This window comes from Gossypium hirsutum, chromosome D13 (assembly GCF_007990345.1).
Source record: "Gossypium hirsutum isolate 1008001.06 chromosome D13, Gossypium_hirsutum_v2.1, whole genome shotgun sequence".
In the NCBI taxonomy this organism is placed as follows: Eukaryota; Viridiplantae; Streptophyta; class Magnoliopsida; order Malvales; family Malvaceae; genus Gossypium; species Gossypium hirsutum.
The window spans coordinates 41,474,035-41,493,201 of NC_053449.1; the positions used below are offsets into that span (position 1 = coordinate 41,474,035).

Sequence of the window (19,167 nt, forward strand, 5' to 3'; positions counted from 1 at the left end):
ACAAGGCCCTAATTGATATGGGAGACGTAACTCCCAAAATACTAGCAAAGATAGATGGCAAGAAGGGAGTTAAGCAACCTGATGGGATGCAGCGACTGTTATTTTACAGTTCCATTCATTTTCATAAACACAACTACAGTGCTAATGATATTCACATGCCTAGCAGCAAGTCACACCCACAAGAAAATGGCATCATGGATAACCGTGGGCTTAAAGAGATATTACAGCAGTTATCGTTTCCCTTGCCCTTCAGTTTTCTAAACAAAAATCGCACTAAATTGCACAATTAAACTTATCCAAATAGACATAAATCCAATTTCCACATGTATTTAACAATTATAAGCTTCACTGAATCCAAAAAAGGAAAGCATTGACTTAGGCATACCAATTTTTTTCTTCAAAACTGGAGTTTAGAACTGGTATGGAGAGAGCTAGTATATTTAATGGCCAGCAGTCAGCTCCAACTTAGTTCCCCATTGCTGCTCTTCTTCCTGATCTTGAGAGATACACAAGCTTAAACTGTAGTCTATGAAAAAAGCTTAAACAATCTTGATTACATTCCTCTGAATAAAAAATAAAGAAGGACACAGTTCCATAGAAAAGCTTCTAATGTTGAATATTAAATTCTACAACTGCTCAACGAAGCAGTTTAAGATACTGTTGTAAAATGAAAATATGAGATCATTCGCTCTATACTAAATTATCTTATCATAAAACCTATATGCATTAATTTTAATTTACATTGATTAGTAAAGAATGTAAACTTTACAGTATACAGCAGATTGAAAACAGTTAACAATTGCCACAAACTTCTATATAAACCCACCAAATTGAAAACAATCATTTGATAGGCCTTTCATAGTATGGGCTCCACTGATGATAACTCTGTGCTAAACAACAGCTTCTAATTTTGAACATAAAAATGACCCTGCAATCATGCATCAATGCTAGGCCCCGGATATGCTGGCAGGCTCATAATCCGCTTGTCCAACACAGGGCCTCCAACAGTGAAATGATACAGACTCTGAAACTTTGATCCTCTAAACCCAAGAAGTTCATGCACTGCAAAGTATTAAAAAAAAAAAAAAGACGTCATTAATGTTTGATGTTTGGGAAATGATGGGTCCAACTTTGTAGTTATAAGGGGATGTTGAGGCAAGGGCAGGCTTTGGATTTTTGTGTTAGTCCTGAAAAAGGGGTATGCTCCTTAAGGGTATTATTTCCTCAGTTCATTGTAAATAATCTTATATCAATGTACAAATTGCAATGAGACTGCCTTAAACACCCTCACCAAAGATGAGACTACCTTATGAAACAACTGACAAGGAAGCAGTATCATTTAGATGAGATGTCTAACCTATATTTGATGAAGAATTTTATTAGAAGACTAGGATACCATATATAATCACTGTTGATTCGGAATACAAGTTTAGAATAATGGTGAAAATTAAAAGACATACCAGGATCATCAAAGAAGCAACCAATTCCAGTTGCAGATATGCCAACAGCATGCGCTTCAAGGTACAGCACCTGGCCAAGAACTCCAGTTTCCCAAAACAATCTAGGATACATCCAGGCACCCTTCTCACTTAAGGTAGGTTCAAAATGAGCCACCATTCCAAGGCTGAAGCAGCCATCGCTAGCGATATCCTGTGTGTAGAAGTTTGGTGTTTCAGTTACATATAGAAACTATGCTTTGCAGGTTTGCACTCTGCAACAAAGAAGCCTTCTGCAGGAAAGGTCATTCAAAACAATAATATTCTCAAGCATTTTGCAAACGGCTCTTCCTCCACCTCTATTATTCATATTCAACAACCAGTATTTATGTTTGTAAACTTCATGCATTGATGAACAAAGGATATCGATATATTGTTAATAAATCTGTTTCTATTTACCGAATCAAGCTCTTCCTAAGCAATTTGTTTTGGCAGTGTATATAAACCACAAAGAAAATGAAAAAGAAGAGAAATGGCACACACCTGATGGCATGAAAGGCGCTTGGCAAGCTCTCGACAGTCACTACTTGCCAGTTCATACAAAGGTAGATCATCAGGGCATCCCTCTGGTTTCTCCCACTTAAACTCAGATCTGGTAGCCATCTTAAGCTCCTCTAAATGATCCTCATTTCTTACCAAGAAATACAATCCCTTGGGCAAACCTATCACTCTATGAACAAATATAGCAGCATGAACCTCCGCATCCCAAGAGAGAGCCCGAAATGGCAATGTTGATTGTCTTCTATGCTTCTCCCCCTTCCCTGATGGAAGGCAGTGCAACAAAATCTGATAAAATGTTTGCCTATCCATTACGGTTACTCCATCCATATCAACTGCACTCCTCCTTTTCCTAACAACTTCCCTAATTGTAAAACCTTTGTAAGAGTTTTCACTACAGATCCCACTGCTTTTAAATTGATCAACTAGAAATTCACCCTTTTGAATCGTCAATGGCTTTTTAACTGCCTCGGCTGTCCTATAAATTATGTCCCAACAAATATGTTCCTTGCTAAGCGAATTTGACTTCCCTTTCCACTCCAAATTCGTAAACTCATTTACTACAGAACTCAATTCCTTATAGTTCACATCGAATGGATTACTCCCGTTAGGAAAAACAAGAATCAAACAATCTGGGTGCTCAAATTCAATCTCAGGAAACTTGCCTTTGATTGGTCTTGATGGTATTTTAAAGTCCGGGAAAAACTGAAGCCCCATTAGCTTCTCCAAATCCTTGTATCCAAACCCATCTAGAAGCTTGACATCCCAGCCAAGCGTTGCGGCAGCCATTGCAATAGCTCCAATTGCATGACCCACATCGTGATTGCAGTAACGAAACGCACGTTCTCCGTATTTCCATGCTTCTCGCCAGAAAATAGAAGAAATTCCAATGAGAAATGAATTATCAGGAAAGAAGTTGGGGAAAAACCCAGATGGGATTGTGGCACGAAGCTCGAGAGAGTGTTCTTTGGGAGCATAATGGGCTACAAAAGGAGAATCAGAGATTGATTGAATAGGAGGGGCAATAAGGTAAGCCTCGGTGGGATGCAAATTGCCGCTGCTGGGGTTAACCCGAAGGGACCAAGTGGAAAACCCGGTGGTTTTCCAAGCTGAAAGAGCCAAAGAATCGAAAAAGAGTTGGGAGATAGTGGAATGGGAGATGGGTTTAGGAGGAGGAAGAGAATGGAAGAGAGAAGAATACAAAGGAGCATCATCTGTCACCGCAACTATTGGTCTGTCAGTGGGAAAATGGAGGAGAGGAAGCAGAGGAGCAGAGATGTAACGACGGAAAGGGTTAGGTTGATTGGCCCAGTCAAGGCCACGCGGTCCTCTGGCATAGTTGGCGAAACCATGCTTCGTTTGATGATGGTATGTGAGGGCTTGAGCTACCTTTTCTTGCAGCTCTTCTTCTTCTTCTTCTTGTTTTCTAACGGAGTTGTCTACAGATGACGCTGAAGGGGAAGAAGAAGAGAAAGAGGCGATTGGGATCATTGTCTTGTTGGTTGAAGGAAGACGGTGGAAACGTGGAGAGTTGAGCGGCAAAGGAAGTCTTGAAGGAAGGAATTTTGACGCCATAACTAACAGATTTTGTAATAATAGTAGTAGAAACAAGAAAAATCCAGATTTTGTAGCAATGCCTCCCTCCATAATAAAAGGAAATAAGCCCAATGGAATTATGGGCTAAGGGATTGGCTTTGAGAAGGCATCCCAATTCATCCATCTCACCCAGCAAAACCAAAATCACGTAATCTTTCTTTTTGGGTAAGCTACATTAGTGATCAACAAAATATGTAAAATCTTTTATTTTAATCACTCAACCACAAAAAAATTACAATTTCATCCTTAACTATTTTGATCACTCTAAGCCTTCTTTAATGCTTCTAGATAGACTTTTGGAATAAAAAGTACTTTTCCTTAAAACTATTAAAAAACAAACATTATTTCAGAAAAATTTTTAACTAAAAAAAGTATTTTTTGACAAATGGAGAAGTTGAAAATTTTAACTTTTTCTTCAGCCAAAAGTACTTTTGGCTTCTATTTACATTTTTAACCTTTGTCTTCTCCTAAAATTTTTAGTATTTATATTTGGTATATAAATATTATCCCTTTTTAAAACTTTAATCCAAATATATGTAATATTTTAATTTGTTAGGTTTATGTTTTCTATATTATGTTAATATCTAATATGAGTTATATATTCAAATACATCTTAAAATAAAATAATACAAATGTGTTAAAAGTATTAATTAAAAATAAAAAATAATTTTTAAAATAATACAATTGTGTCAATATCTAATTACAAATATTTAATTATTATATTTAAATATTTAAATATATTTTATATATTCTAATTAAATTTAATAAATAATTAATATTAATTACTTAGAAATATTTAAAATTAATATTATATATTAAAATATTAACAATAAGTTATAATAAATTATTTTTTATATTTTTACTAAAATATCATAACATTAACTAATTTGAACATTATTTAAATACGTATTTGTTACTTTATAATATTATGTCTAAAATAGACATTTTATTTCTCAAAAGCACTTTTTGACAGTAATACCAAACACTCAAATTTTTCAAAAGCACTTTTCCACGGCACTTTTCAAAAATACTTTTCAAAAGTAATGAAGAACTGGCCCTAAATGTTTCTGATGTTTTACTCCATGCGGGTTAGAGGGGAATTAGGAGATTCACTTATTTTGTGAGTAAACAAATGTAGCAAACTTTGCGCTTTTTTTTTCCTTTTGGGTTAGTAAATGTTTTTTACTTCTCCCAAAAAAAACATTTTACCTAATTGTTAACTAATTAATAGTTTTTTTATTGGTATAATAATAAAATTAATCCTCAATAGTTATATTTTACATCAATTTAACTCTAATTTTATTTAAAAATTATAAAAAGATAAATTTCTTTTTATGAATTGGCTTAATTGAATAAGAGGTATCTAAATTATTGGATCTTGTGCCCTAAGTGTAATATTTTCGTCTATGTACACTTGTAATTTTTTTCGAACAGATTGGTTAATAAAATTATTCATGAATATCTTTTGTATAATGTTCACATATGATTTTTGCATGTAAAGCAAAATAGAAGCAAATATTAGCTTACAGGTTGTCTAATGTTTAACTAATACTAAGCGGTAGTGCGTGGTCGGATTGCAATGCAAAAACACAACTTATATTAGTAGATGAACCTAAACATGTCCTTAGTCTAATCGAAAATGAGCAAATTTATAGAAAGAATAGTATGTCGTCTATCAAGTTCAATTGGGGAGATGCCTTGTGTTGAGCATCGAAGTGGATGACTCCTAAAAAATAGGCACATAAATGTGATTGACCGGACTGACATTACATCGGGCTAGACCAAGAAGAATAAACCCTAAATCCGTTTATGGATTTATTCACTTGTGACGTTCAAAGTGTGGCATACCTTAATCCTGAGTGGATGACAGACTATGCATGTGTGACTCGTATACTTTGATGTAAGTAAAAGTCTAAGTTCAAAAAAATAAGGAACTTAAAGCTAGTGCGTTAGGTATACGACTTCTATAGTATGTAGCGTAATTCACAACAGAGGAATTCATAGCTCGAGATATGGGTAAATGATATCCTCTTATTGTCATTACATGGTTGATGAAAAGTAAACGCGACCATGGGTCGTTCGTCTTATGCAGATCTGAAACATTATGAAATCGAGTTTCAAGTTAGAGATAGTGTTTTTGAAATTTTCACATTGGAAAAAGGTTCTACGATTTGGATGGAAAGGTAAGCTGAGTCTGACATTTATTGAACCTTATGAGGTTGTTGAGAGGTCTGGGCCAATGGCTTATCAACTCAAGTTTTCGTCAAAACTTGAGTGTATTCATATGTGTTTCATGTGTCCATGTTGCAAAAGTATCAATCTAACCCATTGCATATAGTGTCGATTGAGGAGATTGAGATTCGACCTGATCTTAAGTATAAGGAGGAGCCGATTGAGATTTTGTCTCAAGAGGAGAAAGTGTTGTGTAATAAGAGAATTCAGTTGGTTAAGGTTTTGTTGAGTAACCACAAAATGAAAAAAGGCTACTTGAAAAGTCGAGGACATGATAAGACATCAGTATCCCTATCTATTTAACTCAGGTAAATTTCAAGGACAAAATTCTTTTTATAGGAGGAGAGTTGTCACATTCCAAAATTTGGTCTAGTATTTGGGTTAGTGGACTGGATATTCGATTTGGATCCCGGAAGAATTTGTTAAAATAGAGCCTAAAGTTAGTTTCGAAAAATTGGAATTAAATGTCTGAAAATTATTTTCCATACAATGATTTTAAACATATATAAATTATATTTTAAAAAGAATCGAAAAAAAGGCTTTTAATTAGAAAAGAGGACTAATTTTTAAAAAGGTCAAACTTGACAGTTGCCCAAAAGCAATTATACATTTGTTTTAAAAATCAGTTTTTCCCCTGTAGCTTTAAAACCCCCATTCATGTCCCTTCCCTCCTCATTCCTCTTTATTTGAAATTTTTGCCAAAAAAAATCTACACATTTTTCTTTCAAAACAAACGAACAACTTTGACTTTCTTTTCACTCAAGCACTCAATTTCCTCTCAAATTTCAAGAAAACTATCAAAATCTTCATCAATTTCCTCATTATTTTCTAAAGGATTTTCAAGAAATTCAAGTTCTAACTCGTTTTTCGTCTCCAAGCAAGTTGAGATTCTATTTCTTGATTTTATTTCTATGCATTTTTCTTTTTTTCAAATCAAGATTTGATCCTCTAAAACAAGATTTTTAAAGATTTAAATAAATATGTTGAAATTGAGCTCTAAAATGGAGAAGTTCATATTTCCAAGCTAAAATTTGGTTTCTAAATTATTTCCATCTTATTTTGGTAAGATTAAAAGGTTTTTAAACTTGTTTTAACAAGTCATTATGAGATTTCAAGGATTTGATTATTTTTCTTCTTCCTTTAAGGTATTCTAAGGTGATTTTTTTAGAAAGCTAAATTTTGAGTTATTGAGTGTTCTAAGTGGTTTAGATTCATTCTATTAAGGAGATGATTAGAATCAGGTTTAAGTAATGGAAACAAAAAATAGTTAAGAAATCGAAGATTTCAACAAAACTAGTTAAATTTTTGGCTTATGAGAGGGTAGTGTGGATCTGCATTTTTGTTGAGATTAATTGTTTATGGTTTCTACTAACCATATTTTATTATGTGTAATGTGCATATGAAGTTTCAGATTCATCAGAGCCCTCTATGAGTAAGGCGAAGCTTGTTTAAGCTTTCGATGAGCAAGCGAAAGCTGATTTGGTGAGTGTTCCAGAGTCACTACTTGTATACACAATTCATTAAGTTAATTAGGATTTTAGGTTAGCCTAAACACCTACATAAGTTCCGTGTGTAAGCCTTCTTACTCATTTTGCAAAATAGTGTCTATGTGATGTGAGATGTGTAATATGATATGTTAATGCAGCAAGTAATGTATGATTGTGTCAGTATATGATATGGGAATTATTGGTTTTATGCACATATATGTGCTTTAATATGGTTTTGGCTTATTGAGCATTGTGTTAACCCTTGTAAGTGCATCAAATATGAATATGACAAGCATGCTATGTGAAAATGATAGTGTTACGATTATAATGAATATGAATAGAGAAAATGTGCATAAAAAATAGCTAAATATGCGTAAAAGGGGATATGTTGGCCTTGTGATCTTTTTGAAACCATTCGATATAGTGGCATGCCATATGATTTGAGTACCCGCCTATGCTTTGTATATGGGTATCGAGGCCTGAGACATGTTGGAGAGAAAAGGGAATGATGAGCTAAGCTCCATTCATTGGGATATGGTTGGTTTGTTGGAGAGTGTTAGCTTAACATTTCACTTTATTTGGGACATGATAGACTCTTTGACACATTGACTCTTTGACACATTGGTGTCTTGGAGATCAGTTTTTCCAATGCGATGAAATGTGCTTATGTACATATGTTAGTCACAATGACCAAACACATCAAAATTGAAATGTTTGAATTATGCCTTAAGTGTCTTGTGTAAAAGAAAAATCATGATGTTTTCTTTGGTGTCTTATGTAAGTATAATGAAAAAATGTTTAACCTTCTTATGTGGGCAAGATGGATCATGGCAATGATGATTTGACATGGTGAGAAAGTGCTTGTGAGTTTGCTTTTAGCATGCTTTTACTTAACCTTTGATTTCATGTTTGCATTGTAGTGCTTTTGAACATTCACTGAGCTTGGTTAAGCTTAGACACTTTTTTCATTTACCTTGCTAAAAAGTAGTGCTACGAGGAGTGTGAAGTGGGCAAGAGAGGTGATCCTTACAAGACATAGCATTTGAGTATGTTATAATGATTTTGAACTCTTTCAATAAAGGTAAGTGGGTTATCATGTGGGACTAGACTTTGGACTATTAATATAGACTTTGAACATTGATTTTTGGTTTTTGGGTGCTTGAGAATATTGTTGGTGATGCATGTTATGTCTAACCGGAGTTCAAGTGTTAAAAATGCATGGAATATGGTTAAAAAGTGCTAAAAAAAGGGCTAAACCAAAATTCTGGAAACTTTAACCTGTCTAAAATAATCGAATGACTTAATTTGAACATGTGGGAGCCTTAGGAAATTATGGTATGCTAATATGGTATGTTGTGTGATTGATTTACTTAAAGTGCATATGCTAACATAAACATTTACTTGAAGTGTCAAATTATGTTTTTTTGTAAGTTATGGTATGTTGGAGCATGTTCTAAATGTGAGTTGTGGGGAATATGACTTGTTAGAAATGAGAAATAGGCTAAAATGCACGAAATGGTATGTTTGGGAGTGACAAAAACTAGAAATTTCAGGTTATTAGGTTGTTTTGTAGAAATTACAGGTGACGTCTCGAAGACGTTCGGATGTTGTTGTGACGAGAGATCAACATCGAGACACCCTTTTTTTCACATCTTCGTGATGAGAGGCCTCTTCCATATCACGTTGTGATGTGGTGAATCGCGTTGTCAAGATGTAGGTTGATTTTGTAACTTTGCAACTTAGTCCTAATGTTTGAGTGATGTAATTGGAGTCCAAAATGCTATAAAATGCTTTGAAAACATACATACCTAAGATTTAGATGTCTAATTTTGTAAATCCAAAGATAATTTTGTAATGTGGTTATTTCTAATATTTTGTCACTTTTTCAATTTAGTCCCTAAAACCCTTATCTTCAAAATTAACTGAGAATGTTAATCAAACTAAGTTGATTCTTTCAAAAATGCTTCTAAAAGGATTTTAGAATTAAAATGTATTTTTAAATTGTTGTTAGACGAATGTGTTCATATGTTGGATATGAAAAGATAATTTTGTCCATGGTTGCAATTTGAACGATTTGTGTTAGTTAAAGCATGTAACTAGGCTTGTTTGCTTATTCATGATTATGTATGATTAAATTCCATTTCAATGATTTTCGTTGTCAATTAGATAAATAGAAAAAAAGATTTGTGCCTATAAATATTGCGATGTGCTTTGAGCCACTTCGATGACTAATGTGACGTTTTGGATTCAAGCCAAACAGTCTTGGCCAGGTTTGGGCTACCACATTTGGTGGTATCAGAGGTAGGCTAGCAACACTCAGGCCTAGATTACTAAAGTACCTTTGACTAAAATACCCTTGAATGAAATTGTTTGTTTTCATCGTAGGAACGAGAACACATTGCCTTTATAAAATGTTTTTTACAGGAAAATACCTTGGATCACTAACCATTATTCACACTCTCGTTTTATTTTGTGTTTATATTATATAAAATATGCCTCCTAGACGAGTAAATATGAACGCATGGAAGGGTGATACATCCTCTGCACCACTTGTGCCACCTCCGAGGAGAAATGCATTGGAAGCAAGTGTTGACCCACTGATGCAAGCTATGATTGGGGAACTCCAGTAGATTGCGGATTACCCTAACAGTAATAAACTTTTTCAACTTTTACGATTTAGTCCTTTTTTCTTAATTAACTTTTTAAACGATAAAATTTCTTAATCAATTTTTAATACAATACTAATGACCTTGTAAATATTAAATAATTAATATTTACAAACTAACACGTTAGAGTTGTGGTCCTGAAACCATTAGAAAATGGGCTGTTGCATGAAAGAGTTGAGAGGATCCTTGAGGAGATGTCTAGCATTGATGAAGAGAAGTTGGGTTGTACCATATCTCTACTTGACGGTGAAGCCCACCATTTATGGAACACAATGAAGAGAGGAACTACAACTGACTGTCTGACTTGGGATTAGTTCCTAGAGGTGTTCAAGAGAAAGTTTATGGGGGAACAATATATAGAAGCCTGTAAGAGAAAATTCCTTGATTTGGTTCAAGGCACCATGACAGGGGTTGAGTATGTGTCAGAGTTTTTTCAACTTAGCCATTATGCTTTGAAAATGGTTCTTTCTGAGAAAGACCGATGCAAGAGGTTCCAGTTTGGAATGAATTAGGACATTCGAGTATACCTAGTAACACATGGTATGGAGGTCTTCGATGAGATGGTTGAGAAGGCTAAGACTATAAAGGAGAAATTGGTCGAGCAGCCGTGATCAGTGGTGATTAAATCTGGAAAGAGGACCTCTGATCATTCTGGTGTATCTGGACAATCGCTTAAAAGAGTTCGTGATTCACAGGGATCTAGTAGAGGTGCTCGATATGGAATCTAACCAAGCCAATCTAGGCAGTAGAGTAGTGTAGTAGTTAGTAATGGTAGGACATCGAGAGCTTCGGGATGGCCGCTTTGTGATCATTGTGACCGTAGGTATCCAAGTGAGTGTAGGAAGCATACTAGGGGATGTTTTCAATGTGGTTTTAGGGAGCATCAGTTGGAAGACTGATCTAGGAAAGTTGAGGTTTCCCGAACTTAAGGTTCTGCACCTGCAATCACTAAAGGTCAAGATCGAGGCCAAGGTAAAGGTTGTAATGGGAGACAAATTGGACATCGGACTATCGTACACACCGTTGCTATACAAGCTGAAACCTGGGGACCAGCGCGAGTTTATACCTATAAGAAGCTGCAGGACTGTAATTCGACCAAAATGATTGCAAGTACCTTTACTTTGTTGTCAATTCCGTTATTTTTGTTAGTTGATTTTGATTTTACGCATTCATACATCTTAGGCAAATTAGCTGGTGAGTTGGGGCTTCTGGTAGAGATGGTTAGATTGGATATGATTATCACTAGTTTATTGGGTGAAAGTGTTGTAATGAATAGGGTGTCGTAAGTGTCTTTTGATGATTTAGGGACATGTTTTACTTGTAGATTTGGAGTTTCCTTTTCATGGTTTCGACGTGATTCTTGATATGGATTGGTTGACCGAACATAAGACAAAAGTGGATTTTGAGTTGAAACATATTACCTTGCGAGGGAAAGATAGGATGGAGATTGTGGTAGTTGGGGAGAGACCCAAATTTCTCTCTAACATGGTTTCGATAACCAAAGCTGAAAAGATGATGGGTAAAGATTGTGAAGCTTATCTAGCTTATGTGTTGAATTCGAGAAACAATGAAGAGAGAGTTCAAGATATCCGTATAGTAAGGAATTTCTTGACGTGTTTCTAGAAGAGTTGTCTGGTTTACCATTGGACCGTGAGGTAGAGTTTTGTATTGAGCTCTTCCCTGGTACTGCACCGGTGCTCATTGCACCATACCGCATGACACCAAAGGAGCTTAAGGAGCTAAAAATTCAGTTGCAAGCATTGCTTGACCGAGGTTCCATTCGACTGAGTGTGTCCCCTTAGGGTGCGCAAGTATTATTTGTTTAGGTGAAGGAGTTAGATGTCTTAAAAACTGCGTTCAGGACCCGGTATGGTCATTATGAATTTTTGGTCATGTCATTTGGTTTGACTAATGCCTCGGCTGCATTCATGGACTTGATGAATCATGTTTTTCATTCGTATCTAGATTAATTCATGATTATTTTTATAGATGACATTCTCGTGTATTCACGTACCGAGGATGATCATGATGCACTTCTACGAATTATTCTACAAATATTACGGGAGAAGCAGTTATATGGGAAGTTGAGTAAGTATGAATTCACGCTGAAAGAGGTTATGGTTCTAGGTCATGTTGTATCAACAGACTGAATTCGTGTAAATCTGAAGAAGATGATTGAGGCTATTCTAGAGTGAAGTCCGACGAAGAGTGTTATTGAAGTTCGAAGCTTTTTGGGTCTAGTTAGTTATTATCGTAGGTTCATTGAAAGGTTTTCCATTATTGTCGCACCCTTAACGAAACTATTGTAAAAGAATGTGGTGTTTGAGTGGACTGATAAGAGATAGAAGAGCTTTAAGAAGCAGAAAACAGTTTTGACTAAAGCTCCAATGTTGATTCAACTAGAGTCTAGGAAGGTTTTGTGGTCTATAGCGATGTTTCATATATGGGTCTCGGATGTGTATTGATGCAGGATGGGAATGTGGTGGTGTATGCTGTAAACTTGAAATTATATAGGATTTTTCTATTTATTTGTACCACCTTTTGGCTTAATAATTATATGAATCTTAAGTAATTACTAATAAATTAAGTGGATTTTGCTTAAATGTTAATATGATACATGAATTTATAAAGTATGCAAAATTATGCTTTATTACATGATTTTTGTGCATAAATTATATTATTTTCATGTTAATTATTAATATGTGAATTTTATTATGCAATGTGTCCGTGGATGGACATGGACATGTTCACCTTACTTGGACGGTAATACCATGCAAATTTGGGTCATAAGGATGCTAATTTGACCCAATTAAAGTGTGTTACAAAGTGGACATGTCTAATTAATTTTTGGATCATGAAACCATCCAACAAGGGGGAGTCAAGCACAATTTCGGCACAAGCATATGGCTGCCAAAAAATAGCTTTGGGATATTTCATTGGAGGTCCTTACAATTGCAATTTAATCAGAAATCTGCACACAAACTATGCCTTCGAAACCATCTACTTTATGCTAATTATAGCATGATTTTATTTTTGAAATTGTGAAAATAAAATGTCAGTAATGACAATATATCGCAAATAAAAGAGAAATAAAAATAAAGAACGCACAGATTTTCACGTGAAAACCCTTTCGGGGAAAAACCACGGGCAGAGGAGAAAAAATTCACTATGTCAAATTCGAATAATTACAAGAGGAGTTTCGACTACATCTATTTATAGGTTGAAAAAAACCTAATTCTAATCAAAGTCAAATATATTATGTTAATAAATGTTAAATATATTATACTCATAAATACTAAATATTCTAGAAAGAAGATATATTTTGTTTAACTTGACTTACAAATAGTCTCTTAGAATTTGGGTCACACAACTCTAACAAAAATAATCAACCAAACCACCTCCCTTTCCACAATTTGTGGCCAGCCATGCAATGGAGAAGATTGAGGGATTTTAAAGTCTATTTTTAGTAAACTTCACCCTCACCTTCACCTATAAATATCACACTACTCATCCCTCATTCTTCATCCATTCATTCATAACACATCTCTCATTCTATATTCTTTTCTCTCATTCCATTTCCGTTTCCTTTTTCCCCATCCCTAGCCACTCCATTTTCCCTTCCATTCGTTAGCCAACAAAATCCTTAACAAGAACATCTCTTGGTCGGCCACCTTGAGAAACCCTTAGCAAAAGAGCAATGGGCAGATCGGAGAAACACCTCAGTCAGAAATATCTGAAAGGCTGCTGAATTGAATTAAAATTTACTCTTTCCTCCTTGTTGTTTAATTTAAACATGTTTGCTAAGTGTTTATTGATCTTGCAATGAACAATGATAGCTTAATTCTGTTTAGCTAGAATGATTATGTTAATTCAATAATATTTGTTTGATTCATGTTTAACGTTTTTGTGCCTCAGTCGATCATGTTTTCAATTAAAATCATGATGTATTTCACTCATACGTGATTGGATGCATTCAGATTAGCTGAACGATCCTAACCAGATGACGACTAGTAGACACATAATTGAAAATTGCAATGCTCAATTTAAATCATTAAACCCGACTAAATTAGAGGTTCATAATATCTTTAGTTAGCTCTATTGTCTTGCATAGTTTTTAGGTTTATGTGATTAAATTGTTTCAAACTTAATTGTCCCTGTTACCTCTCATAAATACTAAAAAACCCTTAGTTTAATATGATTAGTAAAATGCATGTTTCACTAAGTAAAAGATCCGAAAGGACTTAATTTGGTTTCTAAACTCATGAAAGATTGAGTTGTCATGGAATGTTTTTCGAACACTGTTAAGCATGATGAAAATAAATTAAGTTTATTAATGTAATTATCCTAGCCTATACATGTTATTTATTGTTGAAGTTTTGTTTCTGTTACTAAAATTCATTCATACATTTAGCTAATTTTGCATACTTAGTTTAAAATTGCATTAGAGATCAATTTTGCATCTAGTTAAATTAATCTAGTTAAATCATCATCACTCAAATTATTGTGTTTTTATACCAAATTGTGAATTTTTAGTTTTTCAAATAATCGATTAACACACAGTCCCTGTGCAGACAATAACTTATTTTACTTACTTATTACTTGAATGACTATGTACACTTGCACAAAAATCCCGTTACATATGCCTCAAGACAATTGCAACCACATAAATGTAATTATCTGACCCATGATTTGGAATTAGTTGTGGTGGTATTTGCACTTAAGATTTGATGTCATTACTTGTACGGTGAGAGATATGCTATCTACATGTATCATAAGAGTCTTAAATATCTTCTCACTTAGAAAGAGTTAAATTTAAGACAAATACAATAGATTGAGCTATTGAAGGACTATGATTTTGTGACTGAGCATCATCCTAGTAAGGTGAATGTAGTCGTTGATGCTTTGAGTAGGAAATCGATGATTGAGTTGCGAGCTACGTTTGTATGTTTGAGTGTGACTAGAGATGGTGGGTTGTTGGCTGTGTTGGATCTGGTGCCCTAAGTGTAGTATTTTCGTTAATAGACACTTGTAATTTTTAAACAGATTGGTTAATAAAACAAATTTATTTATTACATTAATATAATTTATATTATTTTCCTCACATGGTTTTTGCATGCAAAGAAAAATGGAAGCAAATGTTGCTCATCAGTTATCTAATGTTTAACTAATACGAAACAGTATTATGCAGTCGGATCGTAGTACCGAATGATAGTTTGTATTAGTAGATGAACCTAAACATGTCCTTAGTCTAATCGGAAATGACCAAACCAATTGAAATACTAATATGTCGTCTATCAAGTCCAATTGGGGAGATGCATTGTCTTGGGAATCAGAGCTAAGGCTCCTAGAAGATAGAGAAATAGATGTGACTGACTGGACTAACAGTACATCAGATGGTACCCAAGAAAAATAGATCCTGAATCTGTTTATGAATTTATTCACTTGTGATGTTCATAATGTGACATACCTAAATCCTAAGTGGATGACGGACTATGTATGTGTGACTCGTACGCTTTGATGTAATTGAAAGCTTAAGTTCAAATAGATAAGGAATTGAAAGCTAGTGTGTTGGACGTACGACATCTGTAGTATGTAAAGTCATTCACAGTAGTGGAATTCATAGCCCAAAACATGGGTAAATGATATCCTCTCATTGACATTACATGGTTGATGAAAAGTAAACGTGGTCACGGGTTGTCCATCTTTGTGATGGATGACTTGATCACTATTTGATAGTGATTGACTTTTCATGAAGGAAGATGTAATGATTACCATTAGATAAAATAGAATCATATTCGGAAAGTGAATATTATCTAAAAAAGATCAAGGATATTCTATGAGGGTAACACACTTATGACAAGGTCATTGGATGAGTATTGAGTAGTTACTTTCGTAATGGTATGTCATTGGGGAGAGCTCAGTCACGATACTATAGTGGAATGATTTCATGACTAAATGTTTTTATAATTAATAGGTGAAAAGCTGGAACTTACTTATAAATCATTTGAGCCTCAACTACATATTTCCAATCGGTCTCTCCGCTATCTCGTTGAAACTAGAAATAAATTACGTGTTTGAATAAAAATGAACGAAATGAATAAAAAAGAGAAATGGGAAACATTTAGGAATGATTATGGCTTTCTCTGAAATGGAGAAATTGAATCATTTGGAAATGAATGTAGGTTTCCAAAAATGGACATGGAAATGGAAACTTGCAATCCTATATAGGATTAGTTAAAAAATTGTGGAAGAATGAGTTTATGTTTTTGGATTGTTTTGAAGCTCGAAAATAAATCATTCGGTTATAGTGAACATGTTGAGTTGTGACATATTGAACGAATTTTCTTGAAATTTTACCGGGAGTAAAATCGTCAAATTTTTACTAAGGGTAAAATCATCAAAATTTTACTAGGGTAAAATTAGGATGAGAAAATTATTTAATATGTAAATATTAAAGTTTATTTTGGGAAATAGAAAAACTGAATCGGGTTGGATCACATTATAGAGTATTGGGTCAGAAAAGGGACCCAAGAGTACTTGTAATTGGACTCGATGTCAGAGAGGCCTAAAACCCCTTGTATAACATGAAGGGAGCGACAAACCTAGTAAAATTACAAGGGTGGGACATTCACCCCTCTCCTACTCTAAGTAGTATGTTGTTATTCTATTTAAAATAAAAAGGTTCTACCTTCTCTTCCCATAAATAGATGGCATTGGTAGAGCTATTTACACATCTCCTGAGATATTGTTATACTACCGAAAGTTAGAGAGAATTTATTTTCAACTTTTAAATATATTTTTCCAAAATAATAATTTTACCGGTTTCTACTAAGCAGAGAGAATTTTTATTTTTACCTCTAAAAGAAATTTTTTTCTAGTTTTGTGTTTGGGTTCAATTGGTTCGAGCCCACACTCGAAGCAGTTCGTGGTATGGGAATAGCGAAGAAGATCGTTTGGTTGAAAGCTGGAAAGCTTCAAAGATCCACTTATTCAAAAACACATGTACATATTCAATTAAGGTTTATTGCTATAAATATCACAAATCAAGTCGATTTTCAAAATTTTAATTTTTCGCTGTGCAAGAAAACTATTTCCAAATCGAAATTTTTGCAACAGGCTAAACTTCAGGTGAAGTCGACTTTGTCATAGTATATTAAGGAGAAGCAATTCGTAGATGAGAGTTTGGTAAAGAAGATTCGTCAGGTTGAGAAATGTGGAAGTAGAGATTTTGATCTTAATGCAGATGGTATATTGAGTTTCTAATAGAGACTTTGTGTGTCTAGTGATGTGAACTTAAGGCATGCGATTCTCACCAAAGCGCATAGTAGCCCGTATGTTATGCATCCCAGTAGTAATAAGATGTATCGTGATCTTCGAGAAATGTATTAGTGGTCTGGACTGAAATGAGATGTTACGAGTTTTGTGTCTAGGTGCCTAGTTTGCTAAAAGGTCAAAGCAGAACATTAGTATCCTTCAAGGTTGCTCTAGCCGATAAAGATTTCAGAATGGAAGTGGGAGAGAATCACTATAGACTTTGTCTGGGGTTTGCCTTTGATCCCGAAAAAGAAAGATTTAATATGAGTGATTGTTGATCAATTTTCGAAAAGTGTGTATTTTCTAGCGGTGTGTAGTAATTATTCATTACAAAGGTTGGCAGAGCTGTACATAGTAGAGATCATGCTTTCTATGGTGTTTCGATCTCCATCATTTCAGATAGAGATCTGCATTTAGTTCTAGGTTTTGGATGAGTTTGTAGGAAGCTTAATTTTAGTACGACTTATACTCCTCAGACGGACGGCTAGTCGAAAAGGGTGATTCAGATTCTTGAGGATATGCTACGCAGTTGCATTCTTTAGTTTAGTTGAAGTTGGGAATGATATCTACTTTTAGTGAAATTTACCTATAACAACAATTCCCAGATGAGTATCTAGATGGCATCGTTTGATGTGTTATATGGTAGGAAATGTAGAACTCCCTTGTGTTGGTTTGAGCTACATGAAAAGCGGATTGTTAGGTCGAATCTAATTCAGGAGATTAAGGAAAATATGAAGTTGATCTGTGAGAGATTGAAGGCCACCTCAGATAGGTAGAAGTCTTATACATATTTGAAACGCCGTGATATAAAGTTTCAAGTCAGAGATAGAGTGTTTTTAAAATTTTGGCCTTGGAAGAAGGTTCTAAGATTTGGATTGAAGGGTAAGTTGAGTCTAAGATTTATTGAACCTTATGAGGTTGTTGAGAGGACTGGACTGGTGGCCTATCGAGTCAAGTTCCCATCAAAACTTGAGTGTATTCATGATGTGTTTCATGTGTCCATGTTGCAGAAGTATCGATCTGACCCATTGCATATAGTGTTAGTTGAGGAGATCTAGGTTCAACCTGATCTTATGAATGAGGAGGAGTCGATTGAGATTTTGTCTCGAGAGGAGAAAGTGTTGCGTAATAAAAGAGTTTAGTTGGTTAAGGTTTTCTGGAGTAACCACAACATGAACAATGCTACTTGGGAAGCCAAGGGCGTAATGAGACATCAGTATCCTTATTTGTTTGACTCAAGAAAATTTAGAGTACGAAATTCTTTTTGGAGGAAGAGAATTGTCACATCCCAAAATTTGGTCTAGTAGATTCGAGTTAGTGGACCAGGTATTCGATTTGGATCTCAAGAGGATTTGCGAAAATAGGGCCTAAAGTTAGGTTCGGGAAATTGGAATTAGGTGTCTGGAAATTATTTTCCTTAAAATGGTTTTTTTAAAAAATAAAATAGATTTTAAAAAGAATCAAGAAAAAGACTTTTAATTAGAAAAGAGGACTGATTTTTAAAAGGGTCAAACTTAAGAGCTGGTCAAAAGCAATTATACATTTGTTTTAAAAATTAGTTCTTCCCCTGTAGCTTTAAAACCCCCCATTCATGTCCCTTCCCTCCTTATTCCTCTTCATTTGAAAATTTTGCCAAACAAAATCTACACATTTTTCTCTCAAAACAAACTAACAACCCTGATTTTCTTTTCTCCCAAACACTCAATTTCCTCTCAATTTTCTGGAAAACTATTAAAATATTCATCAATTTCTTTATTCATTTTTAAAGGATTTTAATAAATTCAAGCTCTAAATTGTTTTACTTCTCCAAACAAGGTGAGATTCTATTTTTATGCATTTTGCATTTTCAAATCAAGATTTGATCCTTTAAAACAAGAT

The 19,167-nt window shown here is 34.4% G+C and overlaps 1 protein-coding gene across 1 annotated transcript; it reads right to left on the minus strand.

The window, feature by feature from the left end:
• Window positions 1–726: 726 nt before the first annotated feature.
• Window positions 727–3,611, minus strand: LOC107920725 (uncharacterized). The gene is made up of 3 exons (XM_016850560.2): window positions 1,980–3,611; window positions 1,461–1,650; window positions 727–1,062 (listed from the first exon to the last, which is right to left on the minus strand). Exons 1-3 carry the CDS (start codon window positions 3,567–3,569, stop codon window positions 935–937), a joined length of 1,908 nt encoding a protein of 635 aa, XP_016706049.1. The 5' UTR covers window positions 3,570–3,611; the 3' UTR covers window positions 727–934.
• Window positions 3,612–19,167: the final 15,556 nt, after the last annotated feature.